General features: G+C 52.8%; 6 protein-coding genes and 1 non-coding gene across 7 annotated transcripts; 4 read left to right on the forward strand and 3 right to left on the reverse strand.

Annotated features, from left to right (window-relative positions):
- SNOG_13704 (hypothetical protein) lies at window positions 1-1,795 on the forward strand (the record flags this gene model as incomplete). The annotated part of the gene is made up of 2 exons (XM_001803859.1): window positions 1-1,466; window positions 1,525-1,795. 2 exons carry the CDS (start codon window positions 1-3, stop codon window positions 1,793-1,795), a joined length of 1,737 nt encoding a protein of 578 aa, XP_001803911.1.
- Window positions 1,796-2,349: 554 nt separating this feature from the next.
- On the reverse strand, window positions 2,350-4,622 carry SNOG_13705 (hypothetical protein; the record flags this gene model as incomplete). Its single annotated transcript, XM_001803860.1, has 2 exons — window positions 2,350-4,550; window positions 4,583-4,622. 2 exons carry the CDS (start codon window positions 4,620-4,622, stop codon window positions 2,350-2,352), a joined length of 2,241 nt encoding a protein of 746 aa, XP_001803912.1.
- Window positions 4,623-5,224: 602 nt separating this feature from the next.
- Window positions 5,225-7,245, forward strand: SNOG_13706 (hypothetical protein; the record flags this gene model as incomplete). The annotated part of the gene is made up of 3 exons (XM_001803861.1): window positions 5,225-5,665; window positions 5,865-6,318; window positions 6,371-7,245. The coding sequence occupies 3 exons, from the start codon at window positions 5,225-5,227 to the stop codon at window positions 7,243-7,245; spliced, it is 1,770 nt and encodes a 589-aa protein (XP_001803913.1).
- Window positions 7,246-9,199: 1,954 nt separating this feature from the next.
- On the forward strand, window positions 9,200-11,440 carry SNOG_13707 (hypothetical protein; the record flags this gene model as incomplete). The annotated part of the gene is made up of 6 exons (XM_001803862.1): window positions 9,200-9,641; window positions 9,697-10,118; window positions 10,169-10,369; window positions 10,493-10,619; window positions 10,669-10,788; window positions 10,839-11,440. The coding sequence occupies 6 exons, from the start codon at window positions 9,200-9,202 to the stop codon at window positions 11,438-11,440; spliced, it is 1,914 nt and encodes a 637-aa protein (XP_001803914.1).
- Window positions 11,441-11,715: 275 nt separating this feature from the next.
- On the forward strand, window positions 11,716-11,784 carry SNOG_16660. Its single transcript has one exon. It is a non-coding gene; the product is annotated as a tRNA-Met (tRNA).
- Window positions 11,785-12,221: 437 nt separating this feature from the next.
- Window positions 12,222-16,033, reverse strand: SNOG_13708 (hypothetical protein; the record flags this gene model as incomplete). The annotated part of the gene is made up of 4 exons (XM_001803863.1): window positions 12,222-14,098; window positions 14,629-14,800; window positions 14,915-15,831; window positions 15,949-16,033. 4 exons carry the CDS (start codon window positions 16,031-16,033, stop codon window positions 12,222-12,224), a joined length of 3,051 nt encoding a protein of 1,016 aa, XP_001803915.1.
- A 903-nt stretch (window positions 16,034-16,936) lies between these two features.
- On the reverse strand, window positions 16,937-17,088 carry SNOG_13709 (hypothetical protein; the record flags this gene model as incomplete). Its single annotated transcript, XM_001803864.1, has 2 exons — window positions 16,937-17,040; window positions 17,070-17,088. The coding sequence occupies 2 exons, from the start codon at window positions 17,086-17,088 to the stop codon at window positions 16,937-16,939; spliced, it is 123 nt and encodes a 40-aa protein (XP_001803916.1).
- Between the last annotated feature and the right edge of the window lie 1,543 nt (window positions 17,089-18,631).

The following is an 18,631-nucleotide window of genomic DNA, read 5'->3' on the forward strand; positions in this document are numbered from 1 at the left end:
ATGGGTCTTACACTCCGACGTATTGTTGTACTTTGCGTTACCACGACGTTCGTGTTCCTTGCGTTTCAGCAGCTGCGGCCTCGCTATGAGTTCCCTTCGCCGACCTTCACATCGTCTCAGTTGATTGAGAATCCTGTCAAGTGGAAAGACATTCCGCTGCGACATCCTGTCTCCTCAATAGCCCCACTACCCACCGGCGAACCCGTCGCTATACCGAAGATACAACACGCGTTCGGAGTCGAGACGAGCCACAATAAGGAGCAGAGACTGCAGCGGCAGGCTGCAGTAAAGGAAGCATTCTTGCATACATGGAATGGATACAAGAAATATGCATGGCTCCAGGACGAGGTTACGCCAGTAACAGGAGGGTTTAAAAATGGCTTTGGGCAACGCGGCGCAACGCTGGTCGACACGTTGGACACCTTGGTTATAATGGGACTTGAAGAGGAATTCGACGAGGCTGTGAAAGCAGTCAAGAAAATCGATTTCACGACCTCAGGCTTGCAGCGCCTGAACGTCTTCGAAACGACCATAAGGTTTCTTGGAGGATTGTTGAGCGCGCATGACCTGAGTAACGGCAAGCATCATTCCCTTCTGGTGCATGCTACAGAGCTCGGAGATATGCTGTACACAGCTTTCGACACTTCGAACAGAATGCCCATCTCTCGCTGGGATTGGGAGGGAGGCGCAACCAACAAATTCCAGCAAGCCGACGGCCAATCCCTCAGCGCCGAACTAGGCTCCCTCAGCCTCGAATTCACAAGACTATCCCAGCTCACCGACGAGCCCAAATACTACGATGCGATCCGCAGAATCACAGACATACTAGAAGTGCACCAGAACCGCACAAACCTCCCAGGCCTCTTCCCCGTTCTCATCAACCCCCTCGACGAGAAATTCGACGGCGACACATTTACTTTCGGCGGCATGAGTGATTCCCTATACGAGTATTTTCCCAAGCAGTATCTCCTGCTAGGTGGACTGAACGATCAGTACCGACGCCTCTACGAAGGCGCTATGAAGCCCGCCAAAGAGCATTTATTCTTCCGCCCGTTGATACCGCAGAATCAGAACATCCTGATCTCCGGCACTGTGCGCACGAGCACGCTGGGTACCGTCAAGTTGGACCCCGAAGGCCAGCACCTAACCTGCTTCGCTGGCGGCATGGTAGCTCTCGGCGCGAAGATATTCAATCGCACGGAAGATATGGATGTTGCGCGGAAACTCGTCGATGGGTGTATTTGGGCATATGATTCGATGCCTACTGGCGTCATGCCCGAGACGTTCAAGACGATTCCGTGCAAGGGCGAGGAAGATTGCAAATGGAGCACTGACCGTTGGCACGAGGTGTTGAAGAAGAGTTCGTCGATTGAGTACGTTGAAGGATCGGATGTGAGGGAACTGATTGAGTCGGCGGGATTGCAGCCGGGGTTTACGAGCATTGAGGATCCACGCTTTTTGTTGAGGTAACCTACTTTTCCGTCATGGAGTATTTTGAAAGCTTACTGACATGCCGTTCTTCAGACCCGAGGCTATCGAATCAGTCTTCATCCTCTACCGCATCACAGGCGATCCCACGCTTCAAGACGCAGCGTGGCGCATGTTTGAAGCCGTCAACAACGCGACGTATGCCGAGTACGCGCACTCGGCCATCGCGGACGTCACGATACCGGAAGGCAAGACGACGGAGAAGCTGGACGAGTGCGAAAGTCTCTGGATGGCGGAGACGTTGAAGTACTTTTATCTCATCTTCAGTGAGCCGAGATTGGTCAGTTTGGATGACTATGTTTTGTGACGTGCTGTTGTTGAACATGATGTGGTAGGCTGTGGGAGCTAATCGAGTGCAGTAATACTGAAGCACATCCGCTGCGCAGGCCCGCATTGAAGGTTCTGAACTTCAAGTAGGCTGTACCACAGGACCGCTTCCTCCTTCAATTTTGGATGCGCACCTTATCGGCGCTACGATCGAGGGGATTGCGCACAAGCAGTCCTCTTCACCCGCTGCCTCGCACATATACCTGGATAGGAGGAGTACACAACAAATCCATGTTTGTACTTGCGACTCTACCTACTTGGATCAAAAGATGGATCTTTCTCTTTGCAAGGGACGACTCGATGCGCATAGGCTAGCCGGAATACGAGATGATGGAGCTAGGCCTTATTGTCCTGACCCAGTTTTGGGTCATTCTTCCTATTTACTCTCGAGCCGGTGAAGCAATACAGTGCACCAACTTGGACACACAACACCGAAGCAATACAAGGCGTACCGTACAATAGAAGAGCGAGCAATCATACATCAACACTACACCCTCAAATTCTCCTATCTTACACGTCCAACCACTCCTACCCTCAAAACTCTCGCATGCTATCCAAAACCTCCTTCTGCCGCTGACTCCCCATCTTCTCAAACCCATCCACACCCATGACAAACGTGCCCCTCCCACCCGTCAACGCCCTGAGATGATTCAGATACCCCACCATCTCCTTCAACGGCACCCTCGCCACAATCTGCCTCTGGCTGTCCGCGAGACTAGAGCCCATATCGCCTGTGCCAGACGCGAAGGGGTCAGGCGGCGTGTATATCAGATTCGGATCGATGATCAATTTATCATCCGCACCAGATGTGGCGGCAGAGTCGGCGCTATCGAGTGATAAAACCTGGCCGCCACGCGAGGACGAGAGATCTTGGACTACGGCGCCGAGAGAGGATTCGTTGACGTAGACGGTTACCATCATCACGGGCTCGAGGAGAGCTGCGGGCGCCGCGGCGCATGCGGTGCGGAGGTTCTGGTTGACAGCCGCGCGTGTAGCCATTGATATCGCGGTTAGCGATGTCTCGGGGAACAGGTGGGTTTGGGCGTCCAGGTCGATGTGGATGCGCGTGTTGGCAACGGGGAAGCCGTTGAAGGGGCCGCGGGCGAGGGCGGCGGAGGCGCCGGCTTGGATGGAGTGGAGGATGCCTGGGAGGGAGAGGTGGGGTGGTATGTTGGCTTTATGGCTTGCGGAGTCGTGGCGAGAGAGGTTGGGGTGCGAGATGTGGAGAGTGTTGTTGTCGGGCAGTTTGTATGTTGTTTCGAAAGTGCCGTCTTCATCTTCGATCTCGACTTGTTCTTGCATCCCGGGAACGATGGCGCTCTCGTCGATTGGTTCGGTAGATGCTACTATGGTTGCTTTTGCGGTCTTTCCTGCAATTGGTTTGTCGAGGTTGTGTGTGTATGACGGTGCTGCAGTGGTGATGGCTTCACGGTACCCGATCTCGATCTTGCCGATGCGAGCCTTTGCCTTGAAGTCATTGAGTAAACGATCTCGTGCAATCTCAAGATGCAAGTCACCCATGCCTGCTAGATGTGTCTGTCCAGATTCTTCGTCGACAGAGAGATGCAGACTAGGATCTTCACGAAGCAGGACAGCCAAGCTTTCTTGGACGTGTTTCTGCTCGCTCAGGCTGTGCGGTTCGATACTGGTAAAGAAAACGGGAGGTGGAACATTGATTGGTCGCAACTGAAGCGTGTCAAGCCCGCCAGGTGGTGCCCCTTTCATCTGTAGACCGCGGTAGACTAGCAGTGTATCGCCTGTTCGCGCATGCTTCAGACCTGTGATCACGCCAATCTGACCTGCCGCGACACTATCAACTTCGACCGCATCGTTGGCCATCATCTTCAGCAGGCGAGGGGCGCGTTCTGCAACGTGGAGATTGGTGTTGTACAGTGTTGAACCCTTGTCGATGGATCCCGAGTACACACGAACATAGACCAGTACACCACGTTTCACGTCATTGACGACTTTGAAGGCTAGAGCACAAGCCTGCAGATTCTTGACCTCGGCGATGGCGATGCCTTTTGAGGATGGTTTATCCTGCTTGCGAGTTGGTTTACTAGTCTTTGCAGCTGCTCCAGAGCTCAAGAGCACAGCAAGTGTGCTGCTTTGATTCGCAACACTGATCTCTGGATCCGGTCGTTCTAGAGCAGACGGTAAGAGATCAACTACTGCATCCAGGAGCGGCTGTACGCCAATATTTCGGAAGCTTGCACCTGCAAAGACGGGGATGACGTTTTGCGGTGCTTGTAACACCACTCGACGCAGCGAATGCATGATCTGAACTCCGGAGATAGCAAGATGGTCTTCGTCGTGCTCGAGGAAGTGTTCGACCATTACATCATCATGCTCGCTCAGAAGCTCCACAAGGGCTACTCTTGCTTTCTTGATCTCGTTTGCAAAAGTTTTGTCGGTTTTCTCCAGCTCTTCCAGGCTAAATGCTTTGATATCTCTTCCATCTCCAGCCTGCCACAGCATACCTCGGAGATTTACTACATCGCCAACACCGGTGAAGTCTCCGTTCCCGCCTCTCCACCATGGTATTTGGCACACTGCGGGCCAGCCATGCAGTCTTACGCCTATCTCCTTGACAGTGCGGGAAAAGGCAGCACCGACTCTGTCAAGCTTGTTGACGAAGATGATTCTTGGAATGTTATACTGTCCAGACTGTAACCAGACCTTTTCTGTCTGAGCCTCTACGCCGGCTACGCCATCAAGGATGCATACTGCGCCGTCTAGTACACGAAGTGAGCGCAGCACCTCGAACGTGAAGTCTGCGTGACCTGGTGTATCAATGAGATTGACATTATGCGGACTAGAAGATCGAAGAGTAGATTCGAATGAATTTGGCAGTAAAGGTAACGGTGTAGATGCCGGTGTGTCTGGCGGCAATGGCGGCCAGTGAAATGTGATGGCAGCAGACTGGATGGTGATCCCGCGAGCGCGTTCAGCTGGTAGAAAGTCGGTCACAGTGGACCCTTCATCGACGTCTCCAATCCGTCTAGTGTGTCCACTATAGAAGAGCATACGCTCCGTAGTCGTTGTCTTCCCTGCATCGATATGGGCGATAATGCCAATGTTTCGCGTGGCTCTTGATAATGCGTCTGTCTGGAGTGGCGTCTGAGTAGACAGCAGCCTTCGTGGAGTCTTCACATTGTGCCGAACAACCCGACGAGCGCACCACACCAATGCGACCCGCATACCCGTGACAGTGCAGATACAATTGAAGATGGTGGAGAGACGTCGCGAGGCACGTGATGGCGAAAATGACGCCTGTCGAGCGGTTCACGCCTTGCCCAGGTCTGACTAGTGCCAACGCCAAGCTACCGTCGACATCACCAGCCGAGCAACGCCCGTCCTTGATAGCTAGCAGCAGGTGTCCTCTGCTTCAATTACACGCGCTGCTGCAATGGACTACTCTGCCCACGACTCGGATCTTCCCGGCGGCGGAGATCCATGGGCCTCCTCACCGCAACATAATCGCCAGTCCTTCGGCCAACCTCCCACAAGCGATATCCCCTCGTCCCCGCTGCCTCCACAAGCGTCGTCGCCCTATGGCCAGGGTTCGGAGCAGTATGGCTACATGGGCGACCAAGATGCGCAGAACCGCCCAAACACGGCCTCTTCGAACGGAGACCATTCAACCCAGTCGCCGGTAGCTGCCCAGGATGCGCCTCAATCGCAACAACCACAACAAGCCCAGCAACAAGCTCCTACTCAGGGCCAGCAGCCCCAGCGATACCATGGAACGCGCCCCCAAAGACAGCAGCAGCACTACAAGCTCCAGGCGAAGGTCACGGGTCTCGAGCGGAATGGCAAGAAGGACCCGGTCCTGAGATTCGATGTTTATGTACGTCACTTTGCTGCATTTTAAAGGTCTCCAACGCGGTTCGAACTGGGGTGTGCACAAGCAGCGGCGTGAGTCGTTCTAGCGAATTTCAGGCGCCAGATTCGCGACATGCTCAACACTCGAACCATAGCCAGAGCACTAGCTGTGCTGCCTAGCATGGGCCAACTGCTATTAGACACTCGATGCTGACTCTACATAGACCAACCTTCCGAAGTTCCGTACTACGCAATTCCGCGACGTCCGTCGATTACACTCCGAATTTGTGAAGCTCGGCGAGCACCTCATCTCATCATGCCCAGAAGCCATCGTGCCCGCGGTGCCGCCAGCGACGACATCCGCAGGCGCAGGTACCGACGAAGATGAGGCGCGTCTCAAGGCATCTTTGCAACGATGGCTCAACATTGTCTGCGCCAACGACATACTCATACGGGACGAAGAGATGGTCTTCTTCGTTGAGAGCGATTTCGGGTACAGTCCCGTCGTGCGCAGGAAACAGCCGGCTACTGGCGTGAGGCGCAAGGTCATCAAGCAGTTTGCGCCACCACCGGATGATACTCCAGAGCTCGCTGCAGCTCGTCCCATTGTCAAAGCCTTCTACCTGGGCACCATGGAGGCAGAGCAGAAGCTGGAAAAGGTTGTGAAACAACGGAGAAGTGAGTTTTGCCTAAATTGAAGTGAAGAAGCCAGCGTGCTAATTGTGCGCAGATCTCGGTGTCGCTGAATCAGACCTCGGAGCTAAGTTTGCAGCATTGCATGTACAGGAGACCCACGTGGGACTCTCGCACGCATATAAGAAGCTCGGCAAGGTCATTCAGGCGACTGGCGACTTCCATGCCGCCCAAGGAACGGCTGAGGCTACGACTCTTGGCGACCCTCTTCAGTACCACAGCAGCGACGCTTTCATCGCGAAAGAAACCCTTACAAACCGTCACATCCTACTGCGCGAGCTGTTGCAGGCGCAATCCCAAACCAAGTCGAAGCTCACAGCGGCCGACAGGCTCAAGGCTAGCTCAAGCGTAAAGCGAGACAAGGTGGACGAGGCAATCACTGCGCTGGAGGAAGCCAGGAGCCATGAGCAGTACCTCACCACAAAAGCTCAGCGTGTCACGGCAAACCTCCTCCAGGAGCAGAGGAAGTGGTTCGGACGGACTGCTCACGATATGAAGCAGGCTCTACGCGAGTACGTTATACGCGAGATCGAATCAGAGAGACGCACATTGGCGACACTCGAATCTGTCAGACCCGATATACGAGCCATCGACAACACGGGCGGGCTTTCGCGTCTAGGACGTGAAGCACATCCCGCGGTTCGCCGCGCCTCACTCGCAAGCTCGCAGGGGCCCAAGGGAGATGCGTGGTCTGGAGTACAGCGACGGCCGGGAGATGGCCTGAACCGGAGTCTTAGTGGGACACTCGCAGGACCTCTGCCAGAGGAGGACGAAGAAGAAGATGCAGAAGGAGCAACGCATGGCAGGAAGCGCGCAGTAAGTAAGACAGGAAGTCAGAAGGGTCTGGAGGAAGATGAGGACCGCATTGATGCAAGGAACGCAGCGAGCCGACTAGCCACTACGACCTTCTAGCATCATATTCGTAACAGGCAGGGCTGAGATGTGCACGCTATGTGCATCGTCCTCAAAGTTGTTATTGCAAAGATTAGGATACCATTTGTAGAGTTGACAAAATCGACAAAACTAGTATCAAGCCGTTTCCACTATGTTTTCAGTTGCAATGATTACTTAAACCCGCTAGAAAGCCTCCATGATGCAGGTACTGGATCGGTTGCTACCCCACGTGGCGACACGTCCTAGAGTCGTGACGTCCATCCTCAAGTTCCCTTCATCACACACCTGCGCCTCCATGTACGACACAACTGCTGGCGATAAAAGATGTCGTCCAAGTCAGCATGCAACACAGACGCATCGACAGGCCAAGCACCACAGACGGCCCTACATCAGACCTGGATCGGCTGTACGAACGGCAGTGGCAGATTAATACGACCCTGGCCCGGATCGCTGGAAGCTGGAGTCCTGGTGGGAGTCCCGCATCATTTGATCAGAGAGGATTGCGTGCAATCCTGGCGCAATATATGAAAGCGTGGCAGCGATATTAAAGAGTGTGGAGTAGTTAGCGCGGAGCAGACAGGGCGTCGATATTACAGCGCCGCGGCGTATGCAAAACACCTGCATGCCCCTCTCAAGCGCGTGATGCACGTTGAGCTTCTGGAACTTCGCGCCAACCGTCGTCTCGCATACATTCTGCCATGCATAGCCTGTGTTAGATCCTGCACATGTATGTAAACCCCCCAGGTGGAAGGCTTGCAGCGCAGGCCAGCATCCTAGAGGTTATTATAGCTTCGATATACCATCATTCTGGAACGGAGGTGGGATGAACGAATTGAACTTCGAGAGCCGATCCCCCGCAATAGAACACGATGAAGGTCGGAGCGGAGATCCTTCTCGCTGCGGTAGACTAGACTAGGGTTTGCAGCATTCATCTGAGTGCACCAGACTGGTGCTTTGGCGAGACGACAAAGATGCAGCAAACTGTGGACCTGCTGACGCGACTGTTTTGGCTTGACTGTGCCACTAGATTGCCTCCGGGTCGCGATTCATGATTATTGGCCTGGAGTAACGAGTGGACTCATGATGGGCTTCATAAAAGGGGGCCCCGGTCGGTCACGTTGGAAGGATTGATCTAAAGTCGTGGCAAAGCTCTCGTGGACGGACAAGAGACCCCGTACGCGAACAAGGACCCGATGCTAAGATTTGAGCAACATCCAAGGAAATTGCTTCATGCGCTGCGATATCACTATGGTCTGGGCAACATCTCGGACGAGCTCGCAGCTGAAATCAGCATGGCTGAAGGACGATACGTGACTCTCACGCAGCGCCCGCCATCCGCCTTCCAGGCATTGGGGAGAGCTGCAGGTCAGAAGCCACAGTTTGCCCGACATGCTTGCGGCAAGCGAGCTGTCAAGCCGGCTACAGCTCCGTGCGGGACTGCCTGCGGGTAAAGTGCTGTCTCTCCCCAGTCTGGGCAAACCACAGCGGTTCCTCCTTCGGGCCCTCTACGAATCAAGACCGACGCGTGAGCGGAGGGACAGGGCTCTTTCTCGTAATTGGCGCGCAAGAGGCCCACCAAAGGTAGTAACTCTCACACATTATGACTGATTTCAACCGGGATCGTCTTCTAACGAGCGTGTCCTACGGTCGAGTCCATGCAGGAGGGATCTCACGGCGCAGCCACTCGTGTCCCATCTCGAATGACCTCGGAATTATTATGGCAGGCGTCTTTTAATCTGGTACAACCCAGCTTTGTCGCGCACTGCTTCGGTGCCCTGGGATTTATCTTGCACCACAAAGCTCTCTACCACAAGAACAACGGTCCCCTGCTTTTGTATCATTGCTTCTCCAAGCGTTCGACGCGCTGAACCCCGCCTCCGCATTACCCCGGCCTCGTTTCCCCACGCTTTTGAACCGGAACGGCAGAGCAGCACGTGAAGTCGCTGCAGATAGTGGCGAGTCGATGGGCAACATGCGGAAGGCTTCCAAGTTTTTCAGGAAGGCACTTTCTCAAAACGTCGAGTCGCCTCCACCAAAAGGCTACATCGAGAAAGTCCAGGCTGAGCGTAAGATGTCCTTCACGTCGTCGACTGAAGGAGGCATGGGCATGCTACCAGAATTCGACCCACTCATCGTCTCCGCATTCGATCTGTCAGAGTTGATGAATGCACAAGCAATATCAAGTGTTGAGATTGTTGAGCTGTATTTGCATCAAATCGATGAACATAATCGGAGAGGTCGCCAGTTGCGGGCGCTGATCTCCGTGGCACCAAGACATGAATTGCTGAAGATTGCGAAAAAGTTGGATGATGAGCGGTTAAGGGGAAAGGTTAGAGGACCGCTGCATGGCATACCGATAGTGGTGAAAGACAACATTATGACAGAAGAGCAGCTGGGCATGGATACGACAGTAGGTACGCAGATAGTCGATCGCTCCCAGCTGTCTGCGCAAGGTTAACGATCGAACAGGCTCATACGCTTTTGTTGGATGCAAACCAAAGAAGAATGCAACCATTGTGGACAGGTTGATCAAGCGAGGAGTGATCATTATTGGCAAAGCAAACCTCACAGAATTCTGCGGTCTCAAGAATCCTTCTATGCCACCTGGATGGTCAGCTGTAGGCGGCCAGTGCCAATCACCATATGTTTCACGACACATTGCAAAGAGAAAACTGCATTGGGAGCTTTCTGCACCGGGAGGCTCGTCTACTGGGTCCGCTGTTGCCGTAGCTTCAGGCTTCAGCACGCTTGCGATTGGCACAGATACGATCGGATCACTCATTACGCCTGCGAATCGCGCTGCTCTCTACGCACTGAAGCCTACAGTCGGTCAAGTACCAATGGACGGCATTTTCAACCTCAGCAAGACCTTTGATGCAGTGGGCGGCATGGTACGTAAATTCAGAGGCAGCAAGACCTGCATGCTAAATTTGAATCACAGGCGAAATCCGCAAAAGACCTTGTAGCGCTAATGGACGCCATGATGGTTCCCACCAGCAGAGAGTCTGACGAGGTGGCACCGCACAGATCATTCAAGATAAAATCGAATTTCGGCAAACTCAGGATCGGTTTTGTTGAGCCCACCATCTGGAAGACATGGCGCAAAAGTGGTCGAATCAACGCTGATGCAGAGCGGTTTATGGTAGGTTGTCTCGTCCCGTGCCGTCAGCTGATCGTTGCCCTATGTCAGCGCGTCGTGGGGGCTCAGCTCATCTGACTGTACATGGGTCCATGTAGTGTTCGAAGTCGTGCTGACCAAGTCTAGCTGCAAAAGTACGATATGGTCGTGCAAAGCATGATCGAGATGGGGGTTGATATCGTATACCCTGTCGAGTTGCCGAGCCAGTCTAGCCTTACCATTGATGGGAAGAATTGTTTCGAGCCTGTCGTTTGTGAGTGCTACCATCCTGACATGATAGTTACCTGCTAATATCAATACAGATTCTGAGTTCAAGGATTGCTTGACAGAGTTCATCCGAGACTTCAAAACAACCAAGATGCACTCCCTAGCTGAAATCATCAACTTCAACCTCGAACACCCCGAGCTTTGCTTACCTCCATGTAAGCCCTTATACATACTTCCTCTGCATCCAACCACTAACATTCCCCAGCATGCCCCGACCAAAATGACCTCATGGCTGCCCTCCAAGCCCCTACCAAACGCGAAGAAATCAACGCCGCCCGCCAACACCTACAAATCGCCGGCGGCCCTGACGGCCTCGACTATCTCTTCACCAGCTCCCAACTCGACATCGTAATCGCCCCAGGCGATGCGCCCCTCTCCTCCATCGCCGCCGCCGCCGGCTACCCAACCGCGGCGTGTCCCCTCTCCGCGCTCAAACTCAACGGCCAACCCTTCGGCCTCACCCTCGCCTCGCGCCCACACACCGAACACACACTCCTGCACTTCCTCACCGCATACGAAAATATCTTCCCGCCGCGCGCATTACCGCTGCCGCTCAGTTCCGTACCGCTGCAAGACGCGCACCCGGAAATGCTGCCTGATCAGCCCATCATCGATCTTATCTTGCATGAGTGGGACACAAGAAGATTTAGCTGCTCGGCGGATGCGTTGGCGGATTGGCTGAATGCGAGGTGGAAGAAAAGCGGGTATGAATTGAGTCCGGAGACGGTGTGTGAGGTGTTGAGGAGTAATGGGCGCATTGCGTTTAGGGGGCTGGGGGATGATAGTGAACATGCGTTTACGCGGTGAAGAGGTTGCGATTTGGATGGAAGCATTTCACTAGCATGGTTTGGGTTTGAGCTTTGGTTTTGGTGTTGGTGGTTGGGTTGGGCATATGATATCCACTTTAGTTTTTTGCTGGTGTGAGTCATAGCATGGAAGAGATTTTTTGAGAGATCCACTGTAGTACGGGTGCACCATTGTCTTCTCTGCAATGCTAATGTCAAATATCCTGCTAGCTGCCTCAAGAACGTGCAGTATGTATACTTGCTAGTTGTCCTCCTCCCCATAATCAACCAATCAAAGCTGATTGGCGCAGCGGAAGCGCGCCGGGCTCATAACCCGGAGGACGCTCGATCGAGTTAGTACCATCACTGTACCAGTGTTCGAGTCGTTGTACTAACAAATCTCCAGAACGAGCATCAGCTATTGGATTCATCTTTTTTGCGCTTTTTTCCCGCTCTAGGTGTTCTGCTTCGGGTATAAACTGTAGCACTGTTGCACCTTTTTGCTTTTCAATGAGTGAAATGTCTCATGCCAGATTCCTTCAATTGCAAGTTAGGTTGATCAAGATAATCTATGTTTGCAAAGCAATCTTCATAACTTGATCCAAATCATTCATTCTGTCTAGAATTATCACACGAAATGCACACAAGCATGTTCCATGTCACATAGCCCGGTCCTTCCAACCGAGCTCACCCAAGGTGAAGTTGAAGCATGCCAAATCGAGAGCCAAGGAAAAACACACGCAAATTTCAAAGCCGAACATCCACTGAACTTCATCCCCGTTTCCACCGAAATGCCCAATGATCTACAAATTCCTCGGGCCGCACAAACCTGCCTTCTCAACGAACAGTTCGAACTCTGAACCCAGTCCACTGCCGTGAAACTTGCTATTCCAATACCTACTCTCCTCGTCCTTTGCCTGTCGCAGGTCGTTGGCTTTCTGGTTGAGTTCTGCCAGGTTTGTCGTCTGAAAAACCTCATCCAATTTAGTCGGGTTAGGCTTGTGACTCATCTCGATCTGCAGATTCTTCGCCGCGCGATTAGCCGCGTCGAGAGTGGTGTAGCACTCTGTACGCGGGAGCTGGTGGTACACCCTAGTAGATGCGGTGGTGCCGGTCGTGTCTTCAGTCTCGCCATCGGAGTCAGTAGTGGCCGGAAGCAGCCTGAATAGCCTGAGCACATAGACCGTCTTCGCTACGAAGCTTGTGTGCTTGAGATTTTTCGGGGCACGACCTGCTTCGGCAGATACGGTGTGTCGCTCGACCCAGAACTTCATGCAGCTCTTCTTGCTTGGGTACTCGATGGACGCAAAGGTGCCGATGAACACGCTGCATCCATGAGCGTCTGGCTTATTTGTCCACTCGCTGAAATGGACTGAGAAGTGTTGCTGGTACTGCTCTCGTGCATTGCTGAACAGTGTTTCAACGTGGGTGTTTGCCTCGTTGATGTTCGTGCAAGGAGTTGAAGTCAGCTCGGTGGCATTGATGGAGGATTCATCTCCACCGGCTGACCAGATTCTGTTGAAGATAGAGTACTCGAAATACGGCTCGGCATCTGAGGCAGGTGCAGGTAGAGAAGACAGGTTGAAAATCGAAGTAGATGTACCTGGCAGCGAAAGTGGAGGTTGAAGATCAGCAACGTTCGGACCATGTGAGACCTCCGCAGCCTTCCTGGTCGTGTCCATGTTCGCCACTTTTCCTTTAACTGGAACCTTTTGGGCGACTTTGGGAGGATGGATCGAGACCTCCGCGGGGCTCCCCGGCCTAGCCGAAGGCGCAACGCTTTCTGGCACATCACCGCGTTTCTCCTTACCTTTGCAGATTGACTGATTGGCATCCGGCGCGCTTTTAATAGAGGTTGTACCTACCGCGCGAGCGATCACTGGCTCATTCGGCTGACTTTGCGGTGTGACAGTCGAGGTAGCCTTCTTTGCCATAATATGCGGAAGAGGCTGGTCTGTCAGCAAGGATGTTGAGCTCTGGGCTGAAGCAACAGTTTGATGCTGTTGGTCTTTCTCGGCAACCTTCGCAATAACTTTTGAGTCGTTGGCCAAAGGTTGTACAACTGAGGCGACAGTACTCCCACGCTCCGTGAGATGTCCTGGCTTGTCCAGATTACCTGGCAGTCTTCGAACTGTCCTCTGCATTTCGGTAGCGGACGTTTCCGGGCGCACATCGCCCATGCTATCATGAAATGACTTTTCAAGAACGCTATTTGGATGTTGCTTAGACTTCCTGTCTGCCGCGTTCTTGGCTTCTGGTGTCGCAAGGACGGTGTTCGATCTTGAAGGAACCACGACCGACGCTGATGCCTTTGGTGCAGCGACCGTCTTCAGTTTCGACATCTGAGCTTTACCTTCGACTGCTGTCTGGCTCTGTATGGAATCAATAGCCTTTGGTCTCGTTGGGGACAGGCCAGTCTTCGGAATCACTGTTTGAGTCTCATGGTCGTTGCTGATAGCTTTCGGTGGCTTCTGAAGAGTTGTGTATACTGAGTTCTTTGGAGCCGGGCCTTGCAAGTTCGGCTCAGTATTCGCAGGCAACGGCGCAGTTGCCGGAGGCTTACGAGCTGAAGTACCCAATGCCCTCTTCGTGGAGGACAACACATTCACTCCTCCCATAACCATGCTTGTTCGAGGCTCCACGATTGGTGACGGCGTGAATGATGACTCCTCAACGGGTCCTGTTCGGCTTCTTGTGCAACGGCATTTCTGAGGGATGAGCTACTTCCGACTGCTGCAGCCTTCCTCTTCAAAGTAGGAACAATGTTCGGGGATGCCCGAGGGTTTGAACATGCCACACCAACACTATGAGCCTGAATAAATTCTGTACGACCGCTTAAATCAGCTCCCGGGTTGTGACTCTGGGTGATTTTATTCTGCCGTGCAACAGCACCAACACGACGGTTGGTTGACGACCCTGAGCTTTGAGGTGCGGCCATCGTCTTTGCCCTTGTCACTCCGTCATTACGGGTCCCCATGGCGGGATGTGACCTCTGAATTCTTTTGGAAGGTTTTTGAACGATTCCGCGTTTCGCTATCGTTGTTGAGATTGGTGGGTGTGACTCGAACGCCGAGACCGCCGTATTCTTCAAGGTCCCATCAAGCGGATTTTCGATCTCCCTGATGCCCTGTATGAGACTACCAACGAGGCCCACAGTTCCCGCCCCTTGTATATTGTTCTGCTTGCGAACAGTTTCGGCTCCTTGATTACTGCACTTGGGCAGCTGCTTTGCGCCTGAAGTTCCCACATTATGCTTGCTGTCGATATGCTGCTTCGAGAGATTCTGGGTCGACCCGGATTCGCGACCAGAGGTGGATGCCTTGTTCAGGGAAGCTTCAGCGGGTCTTGCAGACCTCGAGGCTGGCTTGGTGCTCGCAGAAGACTGCAGATCAAATCCACTGGTATGGCCACTTAGCGATGTACGAGGTGCAGCTTGTGGGGCAGATTGTAGTTTTGAACATGCAAGAGAGGGAAGCGCAGCATGGTTCCGATTTACTGGCTGAGCATCAGATTTCGATTTGAGTGAGTCTCGATCAGTCTTTGCTGGTATCTTCGTAGCAATCGATGTTGCTTGCCCTTTGCTGGATTCTCCAGGAGAGGCGTGGAATTTGGGCTGATTCTTCTTGTTGGCTAAGAGCATGGCCTTTAGCTTGGCCTTGTCGAATGCTGGCGTCCGTTGCGAAGAGGGCGCCGAGGCTGCTTTAGGCCTCATCAAGGATGATTGCTGAGCATGTGCTTGGGATGCCGTCCAAACTGCGTTACGCTTGGCCAAAGACATTCGCTCAGGAGGTTTGATTGGCGGTATAGCGTCCCAGTTGTCATCATCGTCTTCATCCTCCTCAAGTCCTCTCTGTTCTGCCTCGACACCGATACTGTTCTCGCTCCCAGAGTCGCTGCCACCATCGCTTTCCGTTTCAGAATCGACGACAAAAGGCCCATTCCGTACCCGTTGCTTTTTCACCATCACTGATCTGGCAGGCTTTTCGGCGACTTCTTTCCCTCTTCCACGCATCGCCTGATCGTTCATGGCAGTAGGCTTCCGCTTGTATGCTGACGCAACGATTGGGGCCTTCGATTTGATGGTTGCAGGGGTACTGTCTCCGAGTACTTTCCTCTGGAACCGCGGCACTCTGCCCTGCTCGGCTTTCTTTCTTTGGACTGAGGATATTGGACGATGGGTGGACGATTGTAAACCGACGTATTCCTTTTGAAGAAGACGTGGAGCTGTCGCGCCGCAAGCCTCAGACTCACTAACGCTATCGGTGTCACTCACCACGAGCTCGGCGGACTTGGGTTGGCGGGCTTTTTTATTCTTGCGAGACTTGTTGCTGGCCAGAGTTTGTTGATGTGTAGTTGTCTTTCGCCCTGCTTCGAATCTTTTACCCTCGTCTTCTTCGTCGCTGCTAGGATAGCCTATAAATCTTCCTAGAACACCATGGGGTTGGGTTGGCTTGCTGACACGAAGTGTCCCGGAAGGCCTCTGAGATTCTCCAAGGCTGGAGGCGGCTGCACGAGACTTGGCTATCTTACTATCTAGCAGGTGAGAGCGTAGTAAGCCACTTTGACCTTTATTCGAAGCGACGGACGTGGTGATAGACCCACCGGAGGCCCTCATCCTAGGATCTACACTGCGTAAGCCGCGAGGATACATCAACTCTCGCCCCCCAGGTCCAGGGTTCAAATGAGTCTCCGGATCGGGCACTGTAGCGAAGGAATGCTTCCGGGATTGCTTTCGCGGTGACTTCTTTGATAGCTTGAGCTGTCGGAGAAGTTCTACCGCCAACGTTTGCTGGGCGGCTTCCGCAACACATGTCGTAGAAGTCAAACGGCTTTCGGTAAGGGCCGGAGGCGGTGCTTCTCGCAAATTGGGAACGCGTGTTGTACATATCTCCCCCGCAATGGAGACATCGGCGCAAACGTGTCTTTCTTCAGGTGGTGGAGTAAAGAAGAGCGAGGGCCTACCATTCTGATTGGAGCTGTCTCCAGTTGCTATGTTATCAGACATGTTCAGAATACTAGCCTGTGACACTTGATCAAATGAGCGATGTACACAAGGCGGGAGCGGGCTTCGCACTGTCAAAGCACTACCGGAAGATTTATAATCCTAGACGACTGTGAGGAGTGCTCGTGGTTGAGAGAGACAAACGCTCTGCGGGCTCGAGGTCCGCTCAACGAACTGAGGCGCCTTTGACACGGAGATGCTCCTATCAGACTGAAGATTCGGCCGATAAACATCGAAAATTCAAGGCTCACCCACCGCATAGCCTATTAATCTTCGTACGATAGGACCATGTTCATGGAACATCTAAATCGCACGTGTTGGCGGCGTTTGGCGTTGGTGTTCTCTGCATGACACGCAAACGCTTCAATTCACACGTCGGTCGACTGGTGGTGCTGTTCAGAGGCCATCTTATTCGTGCCGACCAGCTATGCTTTATGGATTACGGGTCCGCCTTATCAAGAAAGCTAAGGTTGGTTTTCTAAAGTTCGAGCGGAGGACGTTTAAAGGGGCGTAGGCCTACTGCCATAACGATTCGACCTGAGGACATTCTTCAGCGCCGAGAGGTGAATCGGCGCATTGTCCAAGCAGCGTTATAGCGAAGTCGTACTGGATGATACTCGCTGAATATATCCACCCGGCGTCTTCTTACATGTGATCAACACAGCCATGACGAGATGCGATCGAAAAAGGCGAATCGATTTTTGCAGCTTAGTAAGCACACTAGCGTTGACCCCCACCGTCCGCCTGCCCAAAATGTTCCCATCCACGAAACTCTCCAATCTTTGATTCGGCGCAACGAATTGTCTTTGATACTGGACAATGACCTCACATGTCTCAGAGCTCGGTATTCCGACAACCGAGAAAACGTTGCGAGACTTGGCCAAAAATGTATCCAAATTCCTTCCGCTATTCGCGGAGATCGATCCAGCCATTGGAGTGAAGTAAGGACGCAATGTCCGTGATTTCGAGTTGGCAAGATGGATAGTGCTGACTTCTAGTCAGAGAGCTTCATGAACTTGTCGGCCCGATCATAGAGACTGCAGACTTGCCCGAACTTAGTCCAGGTCACCGCGCAGCTGCTTCCAATGCATTATGCGCGATCATAGAGTGTTGTCAGGCCTCGAGTTCCGAACACGCTCGGAAGGAAATCATTGGTGATTCTATATGGGTCCGCGTTTTCGATATCTATCTACAGAGATCTGAAAACGCCAAAGGAAAGTCCATGAGGCAGATCTTACTGGTCTTGACGAGCGTTATCACGAAAGACGAAAGTCCACGTGCTCTCGAGCTTCGAAGGCAAGCTACTACAACCTTCTTGGATATCATATGTGGCCGACAAGATCGCCTGAAGGTTAAGCCAGCGCTGCAGGGATTGGCGCATTTTCTGCTTCGCGATGTGGTATCCATCTCCCAGCTTCTCGAGCTTCATCAGCGATTACTTGCGCGGCTTACGGAAGCCTCAATCCCAGCGTCTCTACAAGCACTATTCAGCGCCTTTCTCGCGTGGATCGTGCATCATGACACATCTCTTTCGGCAGGACATCTGATAAAGAACTTCCTCATCCAAGCTCGCAAGTCTCTAGACTATCTATCCACAACACAAAACGATACCTTGTCTCCCTTGTGGATAGAGCCTGTGGTATCCACTTTACAAGAGTGGCCGGATCGCATGCAGGAGTTCAAAACTCATGTATTTCCATATTGCTTTTTACCAAACGTTCAGGAGTACTTGAGGTTTCTGTCTTACTTGCACTTCAGCGTTCATGTGCATTCTAGTGGTGCCATACCAGGTGACTTACGCTTGTACGAGGATAACAGACATGGCATGGAAGAATCGGACGAGTTCAAAATCCTGATAGCAGCCATAGAGGCCGGCAAAGAGCTGTCGTTGATACGCGATACAGGTCAGTTGTTGACATCCCTTTCCCACATTCTAAGTGCTCACACTGGAACAGATTCGAGGATATGCAATATCATCAAGGTTCACGATGGCGCAATCCACATACCCGACAACATATTCGGAACATGGATGTCTCACCCGGATCCTGAAGTCAGACTTGCAGGAATGTTCTTGTCTATCCACTCGACCTCCATTACACGGCCCATGACCAGCGGCACCCTCAAGTTTCTCAAGCGGAATCTTGTTCACCTACACACGGATACCGACGCATACTTTCGGCGTGATGTTAACGGATATACTCAAAAGCTGTT

Source organism: Parastagonospora nodorum, assembly GCF_000146915.1.
Source record: "Parastagonospora nodorum SN15 chromosome Unknown scaffold_28, whole genome shotgun sequence".
Taxonomy (NCBI): domain Eukaryota; kingdom Fungi; phylum Ascomycota; class Dothideomycetes; order Pleosporales; family Phaeosphaeriaceae; genus Parastagonospora; species Parastagonospora nodorum.